At 36.3% G+C, this 23,018-nt stretch overlaps 1 protein-coding gene across 1 annotated transcript in view; it reads right to left on the reverse strand.

The window, feature by feature from the left end:
- Positions 1-6,774: 6,774 nt before the first annotated feature.
- Positions 6,775-23,018, reverse strand: part of TC2N (tandem C2 domains, nuclear) — a 28,550-nt gene continuing 12,306 nt past the window's right edge. The window contains exons 3-12 of the mRNA XM_026713147.2: positions 21,663-21,890; positions 17,450-17,623; positions 15,076-15,167; positions 14,435-14,492; positions 12,189-12,289; positions 10,702-10,818; positions 10,369-10,560; positions 8,970-9,084; positions 8,114-8,313; positions 6,775-7,428 (exon numbers count right to left, since the gene is read on the reverse strand). Of these exons, the coding sequence (XP_026568932.1) occupies positions 7,318-7,428; positions 8,114-8,313; positions 8,970-9,084; positions 10,369-10,560; positions 10,702-10,818; positions 12,189-12,289; positions 14,435-14,492; positions 15,076-15,167; positions 17,450-17,623; positions 21,663-21,890 (1,388 nt within the window). The 3' untranslated portion in view covers positions 6,775-7,317. The remainder of the gene's footprint in view (positions 7,429-8,113; positions 8,314-8,969; positions 9,085-10,368; positions 10,561-10,701; positions 10,819-12,188; positions 12,290-14,434; positions 14,493-15,075; positions 15,168-17,449; positions 17,624-21,662; positions 21,891-23,018) is intronic.

Consider the following 23,018-nt stretch of genomic DNA (forward strand, 5'->3'; position numbering starts at 1 on the left):
AGTGTTACTAACTTAACAACCGCAGTGATTCCCTTAAGAACTATGGCAAGAAAGGTCATAAAATGGGACAAAACTCACTTAACAACTGTCCTACTTAGCAGTAGAAATTTTGGGTTCAATTGTTGTCGTAAATTGAGGACTATTAAACAATGACCTACATCCAGACAGTTGATTTTCAGAATGATTTCAAGTGGAAGCAGAAGATTGCATGAGAAAAGTCTCCTTGCAGAATATAATTCCTAAATATAAATTGGCAGAGCTCATTTTGAAAAGCTGTTTGCTTTATAGGGCAGTAAAGTAAATAAACTATATTTATAGTGAAAGTCAATTCCTGGTAATTTATTCTGGCAACAATATGGAAATAAACTTCCTTGAACTCTTAAAGAAAAAGTGGGATATAAATTAAAACAAATGAAAGGATATAAATAAACTATCTGTGTCAGAGGTGGTATTCAGCAGGTTCTGATTAGTTCTGGAAAACCAGTAGTGGAAATTTTGAGTAATTCGGAGAACCAGCAAATTCCACCTCTGACTGGCCCCGCCCCCCTCTATTCTCTGCCTCCTGAGTCCCAGCTGATTGGCTGAGTCTTCTTTGTTGCTCTGCACAGGAGAACAGAGCTGGAAAGCAGGTTAGTGGGGTGTGGAGGGAAGGATTTTGCAGTAACCTTCCCCCTGGAGTGGGGAGGGAATGGAAATTTTGCAGTATCCTTCCCCTGCCACACCCACCAAGCCACACCCACCAAACCACACCCACCAAGCCACACCCATAGAACTGGTAGTAAAAAATTTTGAATCCCACCACTGATCTGTGTCTAATGTTTAGGCTTACAGAAAAAGATTATGAATAGTAGTATCAATTATATTTAACTAAATGCATTTTTGTCCTAAGCCCACCCCAGACTCAAAGAATGGGTGAGACCGGGAGCCCCGAAAGTCACCTTCAACTGACTCTATAGTGATCCTTTGCAAGAGAGCTTTGTCTGTATGCTTTGACATGCATGCTTTCTGGATTTGAAGCCCCTTTTCCACTATCTTAGACATCTTCCTTAAGTACTAATTGCAGGTGTTAAAAATGTTGCACATGCTTAAGATGCCATAAGGATTCTATTTACAGAGTTTAATTTTAAAAAAGGAAAGGAAAATAATTTTTCACCAGGCTTTCAAATGTAGCTTTACAGCAGTGAACTGGACAAGTAGAAAAATATTTTGTTCAAATGCCTGGAATTAAATGGGTAAATTTAGAGAGCAGAGAGCACAAGTCAGAGGTGGAATCCAGCAGGTTCTGACCAGTTCTGGAGAACCGGTAGTGGAAATTTTGAGTAGTTCAGAGAACTGGTGAATGCTACCTCTGACTGGTCCCGCCCCCATCTATTCTCTGCCTCCTGAGTCCCAGCTGATTGGCTGGGTCTTCTTTTGTTGCCCTGCATAGGAGAATGGAGCTGGAAACCAGGTTAGTAGGGTGGGGAGGGAATGGGGTTTTTGCAGTATCCTCCCCCTGCCATGCCCACCAAGCCATGCCCATCAAGTCATGCCACACCCACCAGGCCATGCCCACAGAACCGGTAGTAAAAAAAAAAAAAGAATCCCACCACTGGCATAAGTGACAAAATGCTAGGTGCATTGGGCCTGATGGGTTTGGTTCCAAGCCAGGAAATGATGTGTGAATCCAGTCAGCATAAAAAAAGCATGCAGATAAAGGTGATGCAAGTAATCCTTGGCCCTGCTCACCGTTTATTGCAAGCCAAACCATAAGGGAAAGAGAAATATGTTGTGCAATTACTTTAACTTAGCCAACTGACTCTATCAAGTGTTCCTGGTGGAGTTCCCAGGTGAATTTTGCTTTAATTCCCAGGTAAATTTTGCTTTAGTTCCAAACAAAGAAAGGTCTTGTTTGGGCTAAAGCAATGAAAAATGAATGTCATTGCATGGGACTAAAGGGACTCCACCCAGTTAGTCATGTAGCAATTCTTCATTATCGCTTTATTTTATCATTCAATAAAAAGGTCTCACTTAACCAGAAAAATGGATATCAAATCAGCAAATAAAACTCAGTGTGAACTTTTTAAAAACAATTCATCATTTCCTATGTAATCAACTTCAACAAAAAGCCAAGTTTATATTTGTTTAGAAGTTTACTTTTCAAGTGGCAGAGTTTCTGCTAGCATAGAAACATATATTCGTTTTTATACTATGTCCAAAACTGGGTTTGGTCTTATTATTTAAGGGCTACTTTAGCCAGATATGGCTAAAACAGCAACATTTCTTCTTAATAGCCCCCTCCCCCCCACGATTTAATGTTTGACACAAAATCCCTTTGTATCACATTTAACTGATGCTTAGTGAAGTAAATGAGCAAAGCTAAAGTTAGCTTTTCTTTGCACACAAATGCTTAATTCACCAGCATGCTTAACTGTATATCTTGATGCTCTGTCACTGGGGCAAAGATCCATAAAACTGACATATTAATATAAAATATTTTGTAGTGGCAACTGAGGAAGAGAGTAGAGGATTTTGTTCCACTTATTGCAGTCTAATACAGTGTTTTTCAGGCTTGGAAACTTTCAGATGTGTGGACTTCAACTCCCAGAGTACAAAAATATTCTGGGAGTTGATGTTAAGTTGATCTTAACATTGCCAAGTTTGAAATTTTTTTTTTTACCACATCTCTAGTTTTGCTTTGGAATTCTTTCCGAAGAGCATGGGGGAAATTGCCCCTTCAAGTGGCCTACCCTAATTTGGAGATCTTGGAAAACGAAGGAGCTCTAGGGAATGAAACAGTTAAAGAAACAACAGAGCAGGGGGTATCGTAAAAGAACGAATGTGATCAAAGAAATGACTATATCTTTAATATTATTAGTTCTGTATTCTTACTACACCGCCTGTAAATCATCCTTAAGTTTCTTATTAGAGGGGTAAACATAGAAAAGGTGATCTTCTTACTGACTGCTACCACATATTTGTGAGACTGCAGATAAAATTGTTCATATTCGCTTATAGCTTAATTGGGATCTGAAGAGATGATTCAGATGACATCTTGCAAACCTGGGAAGTTCACATATAAACACAAGCTTCATGTATAGACACAAGTCTTCATAATAATGTAGTGATGAGTGACCAATCAGCAAATGACAAGTTAGAATGTAAAAACTTCTGGAATAATTCTCAACTTCTTAATTTTCAGAATGGTCCTAATTTTAGCAACACTAAGTACTGTATTAATCAACTCTTTATTTTAAAGCATTTTATCATTTTAAAAACTAAAATAAAAACAAGTAATACGGAAAGGCCAACATAAAAGGAAGACTTTAGAAAGAGGTCCAAAATGTATCAGTTCTCTTTGTCCAGCATACTGCAGAAGAAAGACCATTTCTAAGGCCAGGTGCTACTTTGAAGCCACGTGTAGCAGTTCCACAAAACTAGGCTATAGAAAGCAGGCTATTCTCCAAAAATTGCAGGTGCCTACAGAATTGCTGTAACTATTCATACAAGGTATATACTCTGTTCGTTTTCTAATAATTAACCAAAAATATACCCCAGCAATGTAGTTAATTGTCAATAAAAATAGCATGTAGGTTAATAATAAGACTTGAAGTGTACTGTACAGCTGTGCCAGGATCCGGGATTATTCATGAGGTAGATTAACAGTGACGTCATTATTAACATTTGGCATCACCAGCTTCTTCGTCCATTCATTTCACACCCTTCTTAAACAAAGTCCTGGCATGAGGCCCAGCATGTTGCATAATGTGAAATTCTGGGATACTCTACTCAGCTTCACACCATCATCAGGAAGCTGTGAGAAAGATATTTCCCCCCCTCTTTGCTTGAGTTCTGTTCAGTAAAATAATCTCTCTCTCTCTCTCTCTGTATATGTGTGTGTTCATATGTGCATATGTATTATGTGTATGTGCACATGTGAAACTCATCAGGCATATTTTTATCATTTGAAAAGCAAGCTTTGGCTAGAGACTTTTGCTAAACAGATCAGACCACAGGTAGAAGGCAAAAGTCAGACTAGAATCTATTTATACAAATGCTTCAGGCATCAACACACACATACTGTATATATTCATAAAAATATGCATTAGCATATACATTTATAATAAACCAGCTGGTAATTTTTGTATTACAGTACTATAAATTCAGTAGAAATTCTATATATTCTGATATTTGAACGTGAGCTCCCTAAGAATGTTATTATTGCACGAAGCCCTAATAAGATCTGCATTTATCCTACTAGATAACATGTGCATGTACAATGTTTATAAAAAATAAAAGAGGAAATAAAATACTGTACCAAGACTGTTAAAGCAATTTTGCTCATAATTTCATTCTTCTAATTTCAGTGATTATTTTGCTTAAAAAGATAGTATTGTTCTTTTTACCAATTATTTTGCAATAGAGTAGAGAAATGATTTTTATAATGACAGACTAACATCACATTTACCATGAACTGGATGCACATAAAGTACATTGTTAATAAGCGTCTTAACCAAAGAACTGCAGGATATTTAAATTTGGACTTAAATTTCTAATTCAACTTCTAAACAATCCATTTTTTCAGCTGTACAAGTGACTATATTGAATGCATTGCAAGCCACATTTATTTGCTTTTTATTTGCTGAGACCGAGAACCAGGGCTCTTCCGAAAGACTAGCTGCTATACCCAGCACTATTTCATTTGCTTCTCCAGATTTAAATCCAACTAAATTAATATTTAATTCATACAGGTAATCCTCAATGTACGACCATAATTGAGCCCAGAATTACTGTCATATCTGCTTAACAGCTGCCACAAAAATGGTTGTAAAATCACAACCCATTGCGGTTAAGTGGGTCACCATGTGATTATGACTGATTTTTGCAGCAATAATTAAGCAAACATGGTGATCATTAAATAAATGTGATAGTCATTAAGTGAACCTATTCCAATAGAGATTTTTGGCCAGAAGAATCATTTTTTGGGGTGTTGTCTGTTGTAACTTCAAATGATTGCTCAGTGACTGGTTAAGCAAGGACTGTTTACATAGCAAAATTTTTGCTACCTAATTATAATCTTTGAGGATTACAAAGAGTTTTTTCCCCTGAATTATTCCAGATTGTTTTGGAGTTAAATACAGTTCTATGTCTTCTCCAGTTTTATGTTCCCATAATTGTTTTCATTTGATTTTCTTAGTGTGGCTTAGTGGCTTTTAGTTTGATCACTTTTTCACTTAATTCATTCATCTCTCCTGAACTTTGGTTTTCTATGCTGTCATAGAAAATTAATTAATGCCTTTTCTACACATGCCTTTTTTCTCCTCTTTCCTCATAAAAATCTGGATTCTTCCAGCTAATCACTCTACAACTATACTTTCTGATTCATAAGTCATTATGTTTCATACATCACCAACATCAGCCAAGTCTGACTGAAACAGAATTCAGATTCGAGCCTTGTCATTTTTGAAACCAGTACATTTTAAAGTAGTGTAACACTGCTTGTAGCAATTCCTAACGTTTTCAGCAGAGGCTGCAGAAATAGAATTTCTGAAGTTTAATTATTTTTTAAAATATTCATTTGCTGGAATTATGTATGGTTTCATTTCTGATCATTGCATATAAGTATCCTGTGTATTTCACATGTTATGAGAAATAGGAATGGTATTGTGAGAGATGGTTTCCACAGAGGGGCAGTTGGTGTGATGGACTATAGTGAAGTGACTGTCTCCCACGAAGGAGAGAGCATATTCCAGAAAGAGAAGGAAGACAAGAGGCAGCACATTTCAGTACTGAAGAGGAGACAGAGGAAGAAAGTAAGGATAACCACTCCTTAGAATCTCTCAGGGTGCATCCATAAGGCTGGGGGCTAGTAAGGGTTTAGTCTGGCAAGAATCTGTCTGCTATGTGAAAGCAAATAAAGAACTGAACTCTGGCTGAATTGTTCCATGTCCTTCTTGGGAGCTTCGTCTGACAAATACTCCTGAGATTACAACAGCATGAGGGTTGATGTTAAACGTGCCCTTCCAGGTTCATATGGCAACAGCTTTGAGGCAAACTGAATCCTATTTATTTAAAGCTCAGTGTGAACTGATAATCTAATGAAAGAGGCAACGAAGTTAAATCATGCTGCATTTCAAATCCCCATGGAGGTTTTTCAGATGTTACTGATCCATTTTCCCCCATGGCTTATCTGCTGCACAGTGCCTATTTCAACTGCCAATCTTTTTGCCAAATATCTCCGTTGTCAAGACACTGAATTGTGTGCAGTAAATGCAGATCCTTGTGCCTTAAAAAGGTTTTATCTCTAGAAATTATTGCTTGATTATGGCCATTGTTCTCACATGGTTCAGACTGGAGAATCTGGGGACTCTACAAATCTATATAAGTGGTGCCAGTTTAGTTATCCATGGACTTCTTTGGCATACAAGCTCTATTGGCCTTTATCACTTTATATGTTAACTTAAAATACTGGAGGGTGGGAAAGTGCTTATTTTTCAAAATAATTGGTTAGAATGATGATTGCATATTTTGTTTTGTTTCTTTCATTTTATAAGGACTGGTGAATTAAGTTTTCCTAAAACACAGAATACTGGGGCTCTGTTAGTTCTAAGTCTGAGATCAGATTCTACTGAATTTCATCATTGGAACACTTCTTATTAATCTATCTCTCTGTTCAAAACAATAAAGCAAATTTTATGCTGAAGAACTGTAAAATTGAACTGATTAACAAAAGAATTGTTATTTCCCTGCCCGTTTCTCAAATTTACTATCCAACACAACAACTATTCTCAAAAATTATCTTAAAATGTTTATTTCAAGAATTTAAATGGTAAAGTATTAGTTCTACCTCCCCCGCCTATCTTACTCACTTGTTCAACATGTTGGTAGAAATAATAAAGTGTCCACAGAATACTTTTAGAAGCAAAACAATAGTTGGAACATGGTTGTCCACTAATACAAAATCTTCTTGAAGGCTAGCCCTTCTATGGTATTTTTCACTAAAATCTATACAAAGTTTTTAAATTAATTTTTGTTTTAGAATATAAATATTAAAATGTTTCACATGTAAGCCTTATAGATCAACAATCAATTAATAACCAAGCCACTAATTTTTCACTGTGGCTTTTTATGTACTTTGCTAGGATTTCCAACTTATGCTTCCTTTTTAAACTCTGTTGCTTCCTCTGTGATTTTCTTGTGCAGAGACGATATTGTATGCATCCATATAGATATTTCTTTACTGTCTCTTTGTTATCTGATGGCTGATCATTTTAAATAAGTGCAAAAGTCTCAGGGCTCAAGTCCAAATCAGAACCAAAAGAGCTGTTCAAAGCAGTATCACGCTGGAATAATGTTATGCCATTTAATCACAACCTTCTCTGGATTAGCAATTGTGTCCCTCCATTGATCAGCAGCTTCTGCACTGTTGCTGTCACTGCTTAAGCAAACCTGCATGATAAGAAAAACAAAGGATCCTTATAAAGAAGTCGCCAAAAGCTGTTTTTGACATTTATCTTGATTAGTGTATAAAATCATGTTTACACAATATAAAATATGAATCAAGAACATGTATGCTGAGTGACCACATATGATGATAAAAATAGGCATTTTATTTAAAAAATGGATTCTAAAAGCATTGTTATCTTTTATTTTGTTTTTAGGATTTTGGAAAAGACTAATTTTTACATCCCATGATCTGGAGATTTCTGCTACAATACCTTCTGAGCATTTAATCTTTCTCTCCTAATATACTTTACCTGTGTCTTGTAAAATGGAATGGAAATTAGTATCTGACAATTCTTTGAGTTGTAAATCTGAGATTTCTGACATAAAATTGCATAAGAGGAAATTACTTATGGTACAAAATTATTTATTCATAATGAGATAATTTTTTTAAAGGATCTAGCCATGAAATTAAATCCATATTTAAAGAAATTGCTGAATATTAACTGGCTGGACAATATTTAGCAAAATCTGGAAACTGCAGGTTTCCTATTCCTCTTTTATTTCAACCAGGATTATATTAATGGTAACATTTTTGTTAAAAAGCAAAATTTGTAGTCTGCATAAATTTTAAATTTTAGAATTCAGAAATCTTTGCTTTGGGTGTCATAGGGAAAAAAAACAAACCAACCTGTCCCAGGAAATGTTTTCTTCTCACTGAGCTCCTACTATAGAGTTTGATGAGAAAGTTTATTCCATGTTCATTCTGGCTCACAGGGAACATCAGGGTTTCTCCCCATTTTACTTGACTGTTAGTAGATTTCAGCAAACGAGTTTTTTTTTTATCAACCAATCCTTCAGTGCTGAGCATCACAATCTTTACAAAAAAATCTATGGTAGAATTAATGACAATTTTTAAAATGTTTTCACTGTGTGAAGTTTGAAATCCCAAAGTGAAAGAATATGTTACTGTTAATTATAATTGATGCAATATCTTTGAATATAATGGGCATATCATACCCCGCCTCCAGGGCTGATGAATTTTAAGGCATAGAATACACTGCTCAACCTCTTGGAAACAAACTCTGCTCAAGCAGCTTCAGTTCCCAGTATCAGGCTGTTATAAAGACCAGTGGAATTCATCCTTCTACTTGAGGAAGCAATTTTTCCTGTTAACTTTGTCCATGCCAGTCAATGATTCTAACAGAAAAGGTAGCCTATTGCTATCTTGACTGCAACACCCCCACACCTGTATAATTCTATTCAAACTTCTAAACATATTTGAATATTAAATAACAGGCTTTAAGAAAGCATATTTTAAAATAAATAGGATCAACTGAGAGGATTCAGAAGAAATTGTTTCTTTTTAGTTTTACTTTTATGTATCTGGGAAGCCTAGATAGTAGATCAAGATATGACATGCCTTTATATAAAAGTCATTATATAATCATAAACCACACAGTGCAGCAGACACACAGAGATGTGTAATTTTGTATTTAAACATGCTCTTATTTATGGAATTTGACCAATAAGACTATGGTATTTACTTGAAGACAATGGTGTGGATGAACTTGGAAGGTTCTGAGCTTCCAGGATTTGCAACTGGATCCGGCTGTTTACTGCTTGAAAACAGGTGCCTATTTTCAATTCTGCAGAACACACCTGCACAGAGAGTCAAAGAGCAAAGAAATGTTCCATCTTCATCTTAGCCAAATTTCACAAATAAAGTATTTTGTTACACAGGTGTGAAGTGAAAAGATCAGACTTTCAGTTTAATCAAACATTAGCTCTATCTTTTTTTTAAACTGCCTGATAATGCTACTTTTGTATGCTATATAATTGTAAGTTCTGATCCTTCCAAATTTGCCAGAATCAAGATTGGGATTTAAAAAAAACCCTATTGTATATGTTTTGTGGAAAGTGCTGTCAGGATTTCTGTAGAATTTCCTCATTCTTTAAAATGGCAGAATCCCACCCCCATTATAAATTGTTTTTTTTATTTGTTTTTTTTAAACTGCCTTACATTTCTAAAGACTTTTTCATGAGGTTGGGATGACCTTTGGTTCACAGAATTCATTTTCTGGTTCTTTAGAGCCAGTTCTGGCAGATGTTAATAAGTGAAGCTGCAATATAACTTCCTTGTGTGAAATTCTATAGTGATGGAATTTTATAATTAAAATACTTTCATTACCAATGTAGCTCCATTTCAGAGGAATGCCAATCTGTTGTACATATGGAGAGTAAATAAGATGATAGATATTTTCAAGAACCCTTGCCACACAAAAAGGGCTTACAAATTGTAGGAAGCAAGATAGTATTCATAAGCAGGCAATATTTCACTGATTCGTGGAGTAAATGGAGGAGGGTAAGATACTGCCTTGCAAGGGTCTCTTATGTAGGCTATCTCAAAAAAATTATAGTTTTAATTTTCTTGTGAAAATATCAGCTGTTCAAGGTAGGTCAGACCAGAGAAAATCAACACACTTATTAAGGCTATCCTTTTTGAAACAAGTCAAATCCTGTTATATAATCCAGCCTCAGAATAAAAACTACTATTATATTAGAGATATATAGCTATTGTGAATGTATAGCTAGGATGGAGGGGAATTTACAACAGGTTAAGGGGAAGAAGGAGTTGAAATATCTGAAGAATTATAGACTTTGCACCCTGTTTATAATTTTTCAGACATTACCTTGTAGATAAAAAGGAACTGGTTGCAATTTGGCAATGGAAGAAGTGAATGTGGAAGACTTAGCTGATAGGGGCTACAAGTGAGGGACCTCTTTTCTTCTTGCATGTCCCCCCTCCCAGCATTGGGGGCTCCTGATAAAATTGGGGATGAATGAATATAAACAAAAGGACCGACAAAAACCAGTTCTACATTTCTGTTCTTGCATAAAGCCCTGTGTATCTCCTTCAAGAATCCTTGGGATATTTTAACTTACTAAAGCTTTGGAAGGAGGTGTTATCATCAGCCAATAATCCACTTCCTGTGAACTGAGGTCTCGCAGGGGCAAAATACATTCTCCTATAGTTTTTCTCCTGGGAATTAGGGATTGTACTTTGAACACAAGTCTTGCAGTCTGGAGAAGTTGCAGTTTAATAGCAAACACAAAGGTTTCCATGAACTCAATGTCCTAAAGGCAAGCGACAGTTAAATGTAAAATTTTGGGGGGAAAATCCTTATCCATAATCACTCTTGTGTCTCTGCTTTTATCAATTCACATATTACATGTAAAAGAATTTTGAAATAGATTTTTTTTTAAAGGGCAACTTACATTGGAAGCTTCTTTTGCTAAACATCTGAACTGCACTGGTTTGTGTAGGGTGAGGATTCCTTTGATGGATATTTGAGGATGTTCTTCACAAGCAGATGACCAGTTCAAATCTTTGCACTACAAAATTGAAAATTAACAATGCAATCTTGGAAAACACAACTATGTGCTTAATTTCCTTATGTTAGTTTGCTTTATTTATGATAAACATTATTCATCTTACTATAAAATATGGTTCTTCAACTGCACTATTGCCTTAGATAATTATTGCTGAAAAAGTGATTAAATACTGGCTGTCTAAGGTAAAAGTTACACTAATGCCTCTTTCTTATACTTTCATGAATCCAGAATAGTTAATAATCGTGAATTAACACAATAAAAATTATAATGAAATGAAGTAGATTAAAGCACAAAGTATTCTCTTTCTAAATATTGTTATGCCTGAAGATGTACTGGTTTATGGAACAGTATGTACTCTGTATATTCACTGTCCCAATTCAATTCCGCCCATTTTCAAATAAAAGGATTTCATACAGCAAAATTCTAGTTTTATGTCTATATCCAGAGTAGAAGTAATGGAAGATGTTCCAACTCAGTATAAAGCAGTTTGTATAGCATTTCATCTATTGCTAATAAAACCTAGCTAGAATCAATAATGATGTTCATATGTATAATAAAAGGTGTCATTGTCCATTAAGACTTGCTTAGATGGATCCATTAAGTGGGGCATTTTTATCTCCCCTTCACACAAGATTTGTATATTTCGTGGGGGGGGGGAGTTGTGATAATGATTTTTTATTATAATTTTTTTATCTGTTGTTTTACATTTGGTGTTTTATATGATTGTGCACTGCCTAGTGTCACTGTTGGTGAGACAGGCAATTGTACCAATAAATAAATAAAATTAAAATGTCTTATTGTTCCTAGATGTACTCAGGATGTGTATGGGATTACACAGAGAAAGATACAGTAGGTGAGATTGCCTGGGAGTATGTATGTGTACGTGTGTATATAGAAAGATAGAATCAGCAAAAAGAGGAACTGAATGACGTATTACTGTATAATGATTAATGAAAATCTCACACATATTTTCATTATTTTGGTTAGAATGGTTATCATTTTAAACACTTTATTAAGCTTTCCAGTGGATGTTTCTATTTTTTTATAGGAGCCAGATGCACCACTTGAATGAAACCTGGACAACATGAAATTAAAGTAGGGTGAGACAAAATTTTAAAAAAGCTGCACATATTATTTGTCTATTTAATTTGAATCTGTCCAGTAAGTGTATCTCTGAACAGGTTACTCTATACTGCGTATTTAATAATAAATGGAACTACTGTGGTTTTTAGGAGGAGGCTTATTTGTCAACCTAATGGTTCTTGCCTAACAACTGAGTTTAGGATATAAACTAGATTTTCTTCCCCCACAAATGCCCTTAATGGAACCATTCCAGAACCAGTAACTGAATGCTTTTTAGGATTACTTACTTTCAAGATGGTGATCCATATCTGTTCTACAGAAAAAAGGTAGCACACCTTCACGTTCAGCCTGCCAAATTCTCTTTCGTCACCTGATAATGTAATTGTATCTGGGGATAAATCCAAAAACACTTTTGGAACTTGTTCTCAAAAGCTGAAAAAAACATTAGCTTATCCAGTGAATTCAGACTACTTTTTAAAAAAACCTGTTCTCATGACTTAAATATTTCTCCCTACTGCCAGGATATGTCAGCTGTTATGTATAAGGAAATACATGTGTTTGATACAAATCAAATTTGTGAGTGTTTCAGCTGTTTATGACTAATCCTGCCTTAATGCATCATAAAAGGTGTTTTTAAAACTACATTAGCAAGATAGTGGGTTGCCAACATTCTTCAACATACACCTGCACTGGCAGAACCAAAGAGATTAACCTTTTCACCAGTGTTGTATCACTCTACCAAGCAAAGTGTATGCTAAAAAGGACCAGGCAAATGAATCTAAAACAATGCATTATGCTAGGCTTCTGAAAGTACTTTTTTTAGTCTGCAGCAATCTTTGCCAACCTGCCACTTTTCAGATGCAGTAGGACTGCAATTCCCGGAATTCTGAGCAAGGATGACTCAACACAGGATGCACTACGTCAAAAACACAATATAAGTTCACTCCAGTGCAGTGTGAGAAATATTTCTTTATGCTAATAAAATGCTTGCTTCCTTTTGTCAGCTTTAGAGCAGTGATTTTATGAGCTTCAACTTGAAATGTCATTTCATTCTCTTTTCTACATGGCACCTTCACTTACTATTCAATATTTGCCCATTTCCTATAGACAAGAGTTTTTTGCTTTAGTGGATTTTTCCAATCCCTGGCCTTCATTTTCCCTAACCCAGGGATGTCAACCTGTCAGCCCACAGGCAGGATGCGTCACATGCAGCTCCACAAATAGGAAAAACGTCATGAAACGTCACATGACAGCAACGTGACGCCATGAGTTTGACAGATAACAGATAATCAGAGTTGGAAGGGACCTTATAGGTCATCTAGTCCAACCCCCCCGCCCAAGCCATTACACCATTTCTGACAAATAACAATCCAATCTCTTCTTGAAAGTCTGAGTGATGGCCCTCCCACAACTTCTGAGGGCAAGCTGTTCCTTTGGTTGATTGTTCTCACTGTCAGAAAGTTTCTCCTTATTTCCAGGTTAAATTACTCCTTGTTCAATTTCCATCCATTATTCCTTGTCTGGCTTACAGGCGCTTCAGAAAATAGTTTGACCCGTTCCTCTCTGTGGCAGACCCTCAGATATTGGAAGACTGCTATCATGTCTCCCCTGGTCCTTCTCTTCACTTGGCTAGCCATGCCCAGTTCTTGTAACCGTTCTTCAAATGTTTTAGTCTCTGGTCCCCTAATCATCCTGGTTGCTCTTCTCCATACTTCTTTTCTAGAGTCTCAACATCTTTTTTATAATGTGGTGACCAAAACCGGATACAATACTCTAGATGTGGTCTTACTAAAGCTTTATAGAGTGGTATTAGTACCACTTGACACCCATGTACTGACTGACACCTGTGCCCTAACTACTCAGAATTTCCAATGATTTTTTTTCCACCTAAAAGCCATTAGCTTTTGAAGAGAGTATATGGTCCAGCCATTCCACATTTGTACCAATTCATATTGTAGTTATATATTTGAATATACATAGGTAAAGAAGTTTCCATGTGGAGAATAAGGAGGTCAGCAAACCACTTTTATGAAATTCCTCTATTCTGGATATATTAGCTTTACAAGCTATACTAGCTTAGGGAGAGAATTTTCTTTCTTTTTTTAATATCGAGGATTAAAAAAAATATTTATCTATTTATTATATCAAATATTGTAGTCTAGGAAGTCATGCAATATATATTAACTAGGTCTCACGTTTGTTGGGTTTAATCAACTTAAGTTAAGCTTAAAGCTATAACTTTCTTCCGGTTAAGTCTATTTTTAGCTGTTATTAAGATACCAGTGTAACCTCCACTTCTAATAAAGCTAGAAAGAGAAGTATTAACAGAAATTCTGGAAATTTTAAGTCAAAATATATTTTGATTTTATAAAAATATAATGTAGGACCTATATTGGCCTACATCTATAGCATGCTTGTATCAGGTATTTCCGGCCTTCACAGGTCCCTCTCATCATATGAGGCCCAGTTTACCGGATCACTACCAGACATAAGACAAGATAACAGTGCTCATTACCTAAACTCCTGTTATTACCTTGTGAATTCTTTCTGGAGGAGATGCTGCTTGGTACACTAGAGGCAGAATCATACCTCTTCCAGCAAAAAAAAAAAAGTGTGATTAGTTAACATAAAACAAAACAAGAACAAGGAAATACAGAACTAACCGTGAGATCAAAATATATTAGAAAGGAATTACAGATAGTCCTCCACTTATGACTGATTGTTTAACAACAATTCAGAGGTAGGACAGACTCAGAAAAAGTGACTTACAACTTGCCCTCAAAGTTACAACCAATGCACTACCCCTGAAGTCATGTGATTGCAATTCAGGCACTTGGCAACTGGCTTGCATTTACAACAGTTTGCATCTTGTTATGCAATCATGGTTTGTGACCTTTCTAGACAGCTTCTGAGAAAAAAGTCATTTGGGGAAGACAGGTTTGTTTAACAACTGTGTTATTCACCTAACAACCACATGATTTGCTCAATGATTGCAGTAAAAATGGTCACAAAATTGGATCCAGTCACATGATGATTCACTTAATCGCCACATCGTTTAGCAAATTGAAATTCCAGTTTCCCTTGCGGTCACAGGTCAAAGAGTACCTGTAATCAATCATTTGCCATTATTAATAAAGCTCGGAATCACATTAACACTAAATAACACTTATTTACCTGAAGAAAGCGCTGAGGTGGGCTTGTAAGATCAAACATAGAATGACTTAAAGAGGAAGAGCAGGGCAATGTGCTCCTTCTTAAATCACAAACTGAAAAAGAAACAGAAATGTCAAAAGCAATTTGGTTTTGAAAAATTCTATGCTATATTCTATAACTCAATAAAAATGTTAAACTTGAAAAAAATTCTGTACCAGAATGTGGTTGATATGAGGTTGATATAAACTATTATAAAATTTAATAAATTAATTGGATTCATAACCAAGTGAGAAATGGCTATCACTTCCTAAGAACAGACAAGTCTAACTCTGGGCCACTCAAACAATCACAAATAAAAATACGTGAAACAGTGCAAAACATCACCACTTGAAATGCTGCAAACTGACTGCATTTCAATGGAAGACAACCAGAAATTTCTAATATTCTATTACAGGAGGACAGCTGTGTCAATCTATAGAGGCAAAAAATCAGGAGGAGTCTAGTGGCATCTTTTCCTATTAACGAGTATCATTAACTGCATGAACTTTTATAAGCTACAGCACAAATGTTTGATAAAGTGAGCTGTAGCTCACAAAAGCTTATGCCTTCTAATACGACCTGCTAGTCAGAAAAGGTGCTACCAGATTCTTCCTATCCCAAAGGTGCTTTTGGGATACCGTGGTATATACTAGGTACCCAACCGTGACCTTGATAACTGAGAATCTCCATAGACAGATTCTTCTTGGTTTCTAATGTTCTAACCATAGCCAACAAGGGCAACAGAAGATCAGGGCTTGGCTCCTCGATTTTTATTTAATGTTGCAAGAGTAGGTCAGGTGACTGTCTATGCTGACTGCTAGTACAGACAAAACTGGAAACATACAGTAATTGCCAACCAAACAAAAACAGACATGGGGAAAAGTCAAGCAGAGGTTGAATCTTTTATTAGAAAACAATTCTGCCCAGCTTTATGACAGAGTTTTCCTTTACATTCCTTGCATTCCCTTAAATTTTCCCTGCCAAGAAGGTAACATAAGACAAAGAGAGCCACACTTTAACTCCTGTAGGAATGGACATGACTCTGTGGCACAAGACTGCAATGGCAAGAAGCAAAAAAGTCAACAAGCTAATAAGAAGTCCGATCGTAGCTCTAGGAGCAGCAAGCAAGTCTGAAAAAGCTTCACACACCCCAAGAACTGAGTCAGCAAAAGTTAAACAACATCAGAAAGAAACAACACATGCAAACAGTAAGTTAAAGTTCGAACAATCAACCCAGTTCATGTTCTATGGATATTTAAATAACTTTATACAGCATTGGCAACATCTGAGTTTAAGTCAGTGTCAATCTTGAAGCAATGTACATGTATGCACGTATAAAAGCACCTAGATACATACATGAAATATATACCAAATATTTTATAAGACTGAAGTAACTTAGCAGGAAGACTGGCAGTCATGCAGATACAACCATCTTCTTCTGTCTGTCTTTATATTTAATAGCTGTTCCCCTCTCAATATTCCACTCACACATCACTTCAACCAATCTAAACTAACAACAGCAGGTATCTGTGACTGTTGCTATACTAGCTAAGCGAAGGTGGAAAACATTTGAAAGGAAAGCAGCCCAACTAAAGGCCAGAAAGTAGTATGAATAGCAGTTAGGAAATCAAAAATACTGCCACACATAATATCCAAACTTGGTTCCAATAGAAAAAACACAGAAAATGTATTTCCATTTCAGTACAAAATTCTTAAAATACCACATCTACACCAAACTGTCTCTCAAGTGTTACAGTATGCTCGTGAAAAACTATTCATTGATTAATTCCCTAAAGCAAAACCATTCAATTGGGCTTGGAGTTTTCTGTACTTCACCTGGTCAGTTTATGTCAAACAGTGATCATCCTTAAACTATTTTCTTCCTTAGACAATATCTGCAGCTTCTGTTTTTGCTTCAAAGAAATGCAGTCCATATAAATACTACATAGATTTATCCCCTCAGGCCCTTTAAATTAACTTGTTCTTCTTCCTTTCAGAGTCTTGTACCTAAAGTATGTAGCTTTAGTGCAACAAGGAGCTTGAATATCTTGCCCAAGAACTGAATACAAATACAAGAATAGCCTGAAAGAACAAAATACAGAACTGTACTAATAGGAGCAGCCTGAATGGAAGGCCACTTGGGAAATCCATCAGAAATAGACACATAAACATGTAGAAAAATATTAGTCTGGTTGTGGAAAATAATTTTTAGGACATTTATGTTTTCCTAGTTTAATGTAGGCTTATTTTATTCACAACTAATATAAAAGGGCAGAATTCGTGTCTGTTGTCTTTTAATACTATTCTTTAAAATGGAGAAAATGTATGTTCATTCACAACTAATGAACTCTTTTACCTGACCCATATAATCTCTTGTTCACCATTTTGTCTGTGAGGTCTTGACTGAATTCTGGAGAAAGAGGTGGCAGTTGCATATAGAATGGGTTATACACCACATCAGCAGGAGGTCTTTGATGGTATATATTGGAAAGTTCTGCTTTCCGATCACTGAAAGACGTTACAACTGAACCTGAAAAGTATGATGCATTATTAAGCAAATCATCACTGAACTGAAATTATATGTAAAATATGAGAAGGAGGTCAGCCTAAAACAGATTTTAAAAAACAAGTTTCTTTTTCCTATGTTTCATGGCTATATAGAAATCAGTATTTTAATATATAATATCACAAAAATAAAAGCTGCTACTAGAGTCAAGTACTTTCATATTGATATTAGACATTTTAAAAGTTGGGGAGAAATTAAGTGCATGTTCCTTATTTTGTGTATTATTGACATTTGTAAAGCATTACTAGCTACACTAATTGGTTGTTCTAGCAGGAGTTGTAGGGGAAGAGAAACAGTTGGCTCCAAGTAGGAATAGAACCCAAAGGAAGGATTCCTATGCTGCTATTGCTCTTGTGGCATATAAGCACAAACTGGATATGGCTGTTTGGCCAATCTACAGCAAAGTTTGATGGCAGCCATTATTCCTTTGGAGCAATGTCGAAGTGAAGTTCATGTCCTTTAAGATTAGCCTTGGAAAGCCAGGATTATGCATTGGTCCCACTGAAATGATACTAAATAGTCCAAATAGCAAGTCAGTGTTAGAGATATTCCGCCCTTAAAAAAAGTTATGTTTCTAAAGATGGCCAAGATGGTGAGGAAAACTTGATTCAAGCAGATCGCTTTGAAAAACGTTGTCTTTTTTCCAAGACTTTGGAAAGAAAGAAATATCTGGGTGAAGGGGGAACAGGATCTTTTTATACGGAAAAGAGTTTACCAGGTTGACAGGCCAAAGCCATGGCTACCAAAAAGACTATCAACCATGAAATAACGTGGGGTGGTATAGAAAGAACAAGAGGGAGCCATCAGTCCAAAAACAGTATGGATGTTTTAAGATAGACGCATAGTTAGGTCTTTCATAAATTGCTTCTGTGGGCTAAAGAAAAATATTTGGGAAAAACAAACAAGGAAAGAATGCCATTACTGAAGAGAGGAGTAAGGGTCATGAACCAAGTATCAGAAAATAATAGACTTGATAATACCAATAAAGGAGAGTATTTATAGCTCAGAATTGAAATGAGGGTTCCTTGTTGCCCTCTGATCTGGGTTCATTTTCTTGCAGATGTTTCATTATCCAAACTAGGTAATATCGTCATGCTAGTTTTTGCTAACACTGATGATGTTACCTAGTTTGTGTAATGAAAGCTCTGCAAGAAAACAACGCAGTTCAGAAAGCAACAAGGAACCCTCAATTTGATATGCAAGGATTGTTTCCAAGTGAAGTCTTCAAAAGGTTTCTGTTTAGGTGAACAGGGAGCTCTCATGGAAAGTTTGGAAGAGGCAATGTAACCCATCTCTCCCTGTAAAAGGAATGTAGGCATGACTTTGGGCAAGGAAGGCATGAATTGTTAAAGGAAGTGAAATGGCAACTCGGTCCTAAAAAATGAAAAGCATGAGGAAGAAATTTGAAATAATTCCATCAGGATTTTTTTCTGCTATAAGAGGAATAACAGATAGGGCAGAGAGAAACACTTTCAAGATTCTGTTACTCTACCCCACTACAATAAAGCAGCACACCCAGAATCCCTACAGTGTCTGTCTCTTGGCTTGGCCCATCTCAAGAAGCTGACATCAATTCTGGAAGCCTCACTACTTTCATCAGAAAGGCATCAAACCACGCAGCTAGGTTTTTAAACCTGGCAATAGATCTGAAGGGCACCTCCATAAGGGGTTTGTGGTGTTGGGCAGCTCCCAAATAACACAAATAAATAAGCACACTTGTAAGATGCTTTGCTATTCAGTTTGCAGTCAGTCAGATGCACCCTTGGTATCTTGTTTCATACCTTGTGGAAATTATACTTAAACAACTTAATTTACAGAAGTTAACATTAGAACATGGCTTATTTTAGATGGTTAGAAATTGTTCAATGTTGCTCTCATTTCTCGTCTAATCATTAAAGAGGCAAAGGAGTTACAAGAGTCATCCCAATTCACTTTCCTGATCAAATTTATTATTATGATAACAATGCTTGGAATTGAGCATTTCAGAAAAAGAAGGAACTGCAAGTATCCTCTATATCAGTGGTCGCCAACGGTGGGCTGCGGCCCACTGGTGGGCCATGAGAAAATTTTGGTGGGCCACAGAGAAATCTCACTCCCAGAGCACCTCACCAAAGCAATTAATCCAGTCTGTGCAGAAACACAAGGCTGCTCAGCCCACATGGCCCGCGGGAACCCTCTCCGCCCACTCACTCCTTACCCGGCAAACTTGTCTGCTAAGTTGCTATTTTTTCTTTTTCCGACCATCATCTGTTCTGCTGTTCTGTGCCAGGACATTTAGATTAGCTAGGAAGCAGGAAATGGTTGGATTTCTTGCTTTCTAGCTAAGCACAGCCAAACCTCCCTTAGGACTGAAGGTTTGCTTGCAAGCAAATTCAGTACACGCTCACGGCAAGCAAATTTGAGAGACTGAGCTAGCTGATGGCAGACAGATAGAACACTGAATGATTCTGTGAGCAACTCAATCTGCCTGCTTTGCCTGATTTTGGATAAAAGTTGCTTTTTTAAAATAAAAAAATCAATATTTACATGCCTGGTGTGTTGTGAGTTAATTTTATGAGTTTGCTTGCAAGCAAAGTTTGTATGACAGACTGAGCTAGCCAATGGCAGATAGATAGATTTCTGAATGAATCTGTGATTCTGTGAGCAACTCAATCTGCCTGCCTGCTTTGCCTGATTTTGGGTAAAAGTTGCTCTTTTTTATAAAAAAAAATCAATATTTATATAAATATTTATAACATTTACATACAAGCCATGCCCAGCCAGTCACATGACCACCAAGCCACACCCACAAATTAGGCCACATCCACAAAACCAGTTAGTGGTCCCTGGGATCTAAACTTGAGTTTGGTGGTCCCTGAGGTCCAAAAGGTTGGCGACCCCTGCTCTTGATGGCAAGCAGGACAACTCTGGGAGTTGGACTTCACATCTTAAAACTGTCAAATTTGAGAAGCACTGCTCTATATTATGAAACCACAAGTGCAGATTTAATGTGCAAGTCCATTATTCTAGGATTGTTATGTGGTTAAAACTATGTTTAGGAATAGTTTAAACATTAAGAGCTAAAATTTCCAGTAACACAAAACAGTTGACTTTTTTTTAGATTGTAATGCCAGGAATACTCTAAACTTCTGGCTTACACAACTCTCTGCTCTGAGAGTCCTTGGCATGCCTTTCACAATAAGATATTGTTTTTTTTTTCATTCAGTAGACTCTAGGGACAAGTAAGGCTAGCAAGTTCAGAAGTAGGAACAAAAGAGCATATTGTCATAAGAAGGGACCTATATCTGGCTAAAACAAGGCCTTTGCTCTACTCTCCAATCCAGATTAAGTCTTGCAGCTGGAATAAAAACCATCATCTGAAAGAAGCAGCAGTTTTTAAAAAAAGTTTGATCTGCATGTTTAAAGAATAAAAAGACTAAAACCAATCTCAGTTGGTTTTGGAAAGGAGTTTTCCTTCTTGCACATGGTCAATGAAATGCATTTTAGGTTAACGAGCGATGGATAGGAGGACAGACTTCCATGAAGTCACAGAATAATCTGAAACAGTAACAAAAAATACATACTTTAATAACCTACAATTCATTATAGAATTTACAAACAAATCAACTAATAGAGCATACTGTATACTATTTTTGGTCTTGCTTTTTAGCTTTTAAGCCACCATCAAAAACAGGCAACTATCCAAAAGGATCAAACACAAGTAAAAACATCAAATAAAAGAAAGCCTATGGGGAAAAGCTGTCTTTTTACTTTATTCATTAAAGCTTAAAGAGTATCAATGGCCTGTTTCAATGTTGTATGTGTAGGGGAGACTGGTGAGAAACCAAGGACAACTTCTATCTACCTAGTCTTACAGAAGATCACTTTTTGCTGCATGTATCTATATAGTTTGATCTTAATTAGCAATTTGAACAAGTAATCAATTGCATAAGCAGGTTTCCAATGCATCAAAAGGCAGCCTCTCAAAAAGACACATTAATTTTACACTCTTTCATGTTTTTACCTTGAAGTCCCCCAAGGTGCGGATTACTAAGGTTCCGAGGTTGGATGTAAGCAAGTTTGAACTGAGGAACTACAAAGGGTATTTCTTTGCCACCTGGTGGGAACTTAGAGAGAAGATAATCTTCTGAACAGCCAACCTGCTTTTTCATGGATACAGAAGACAAAGGAGGTTTCTCCACTACTTTTGATGTATACTTGTCAGTAACTGTAGATTGTTTCTCCAGAGAGGCTGTTATATAACACAAAAAAAGGAACCAAATGCATTCAGTACTTAATTCATGATATTTTGTATTTTAATAGGATCACAGACAAATAAATTTATATGGAGCAGTTAAATATATCAATTTTGAGACAGTTGCAAATGGTTCTAGAATATTATAACTGATGATTTCAATTATTTGTCAGTGCTGGTTAAGAGAAGGTCTCAGAATCAGTAAATACCAGTTTACTTAAAATTATAAATACAGTCAAAACTTAATTCTAATAATTACATACATCATTATATATCCCAGAAAAAAGGTAAAGTGCCAGTTGGCCAACTTTAGGCCTCCTTAAGCATCTGTAAAATATTTTGATTTTGACAAACTATTTCATAAAGTACAACATGATGTTCTGATTAGCAAGTCAGCTGGCAAGTGTGGGCTAGATAGCATGGCAGCCTAGGAGATGAAAAACTCATTCAAAAATGGAATTGAAACTCTGCTCATCAAATTGGAAAGAGATACAAATAATCCACAACTTAACAACGGTTCATTTAAAGTTTTAAAGTTACAATGGTACTGAAAAAATGACTTACGACTATTTTTCACACTTAACTACCGTTGCAGCATCTCCATGATCCTATGATCAAAATTCAAATGCTTGGCAACTAACTCATATTTATCATGGTTGCAGTATCCCAGAGTCATGTAATCACCTTTTCTCAACTTCTGGCAAGCAAAGTCAATGGGGAAGCCCAATTCACTTAACAACCATGTTACTAACTTAACAACTGCAGTGATTCACTTAACAACTGTGCCAAGAAAGGATGCAAAATGGGGCAAAATTCACTTAACAACTGTCTCGCTTAGCAACATAAACGTTGGGCTCAATTGTGGTCATAAGTCAAGGACTACCTGTACAATAGTTAGTGCATGAGTTCAAGTGAAAGCGAGCTGCCATCTATTAGCAAAGCTTTACTTCGGACTAGAGGTAGACTAGGGAGCCTAAAAGGCCCCTTCCAATTATATGGTCTGATGAGTGTTATTTTGGTCTCCCACAATATTTTCCTTTTTGCCATATTGGCTGAGAATGTTCACTTTAAGATTACCACCCTGCAGTACTAAATGTACCTATAATCGGTTCTTTTAGGATCGGA

Source organism: Pseudonaja textilis, chromosome 1 (genome assembly GCF_049901715.1).
Source record: "Pseudonaja textilis isolate UNSWEBS1 chromosome 1, rPseTex1.2, whole genome shotgun sequence".
Taxonomy (NCBI): domain Eukaryota; kingdom Metazoa; phylum Chordata; class Lepidosauria; order Squamata; family Elapidae; genus Pseudonaja; species Pseudonaja textilis.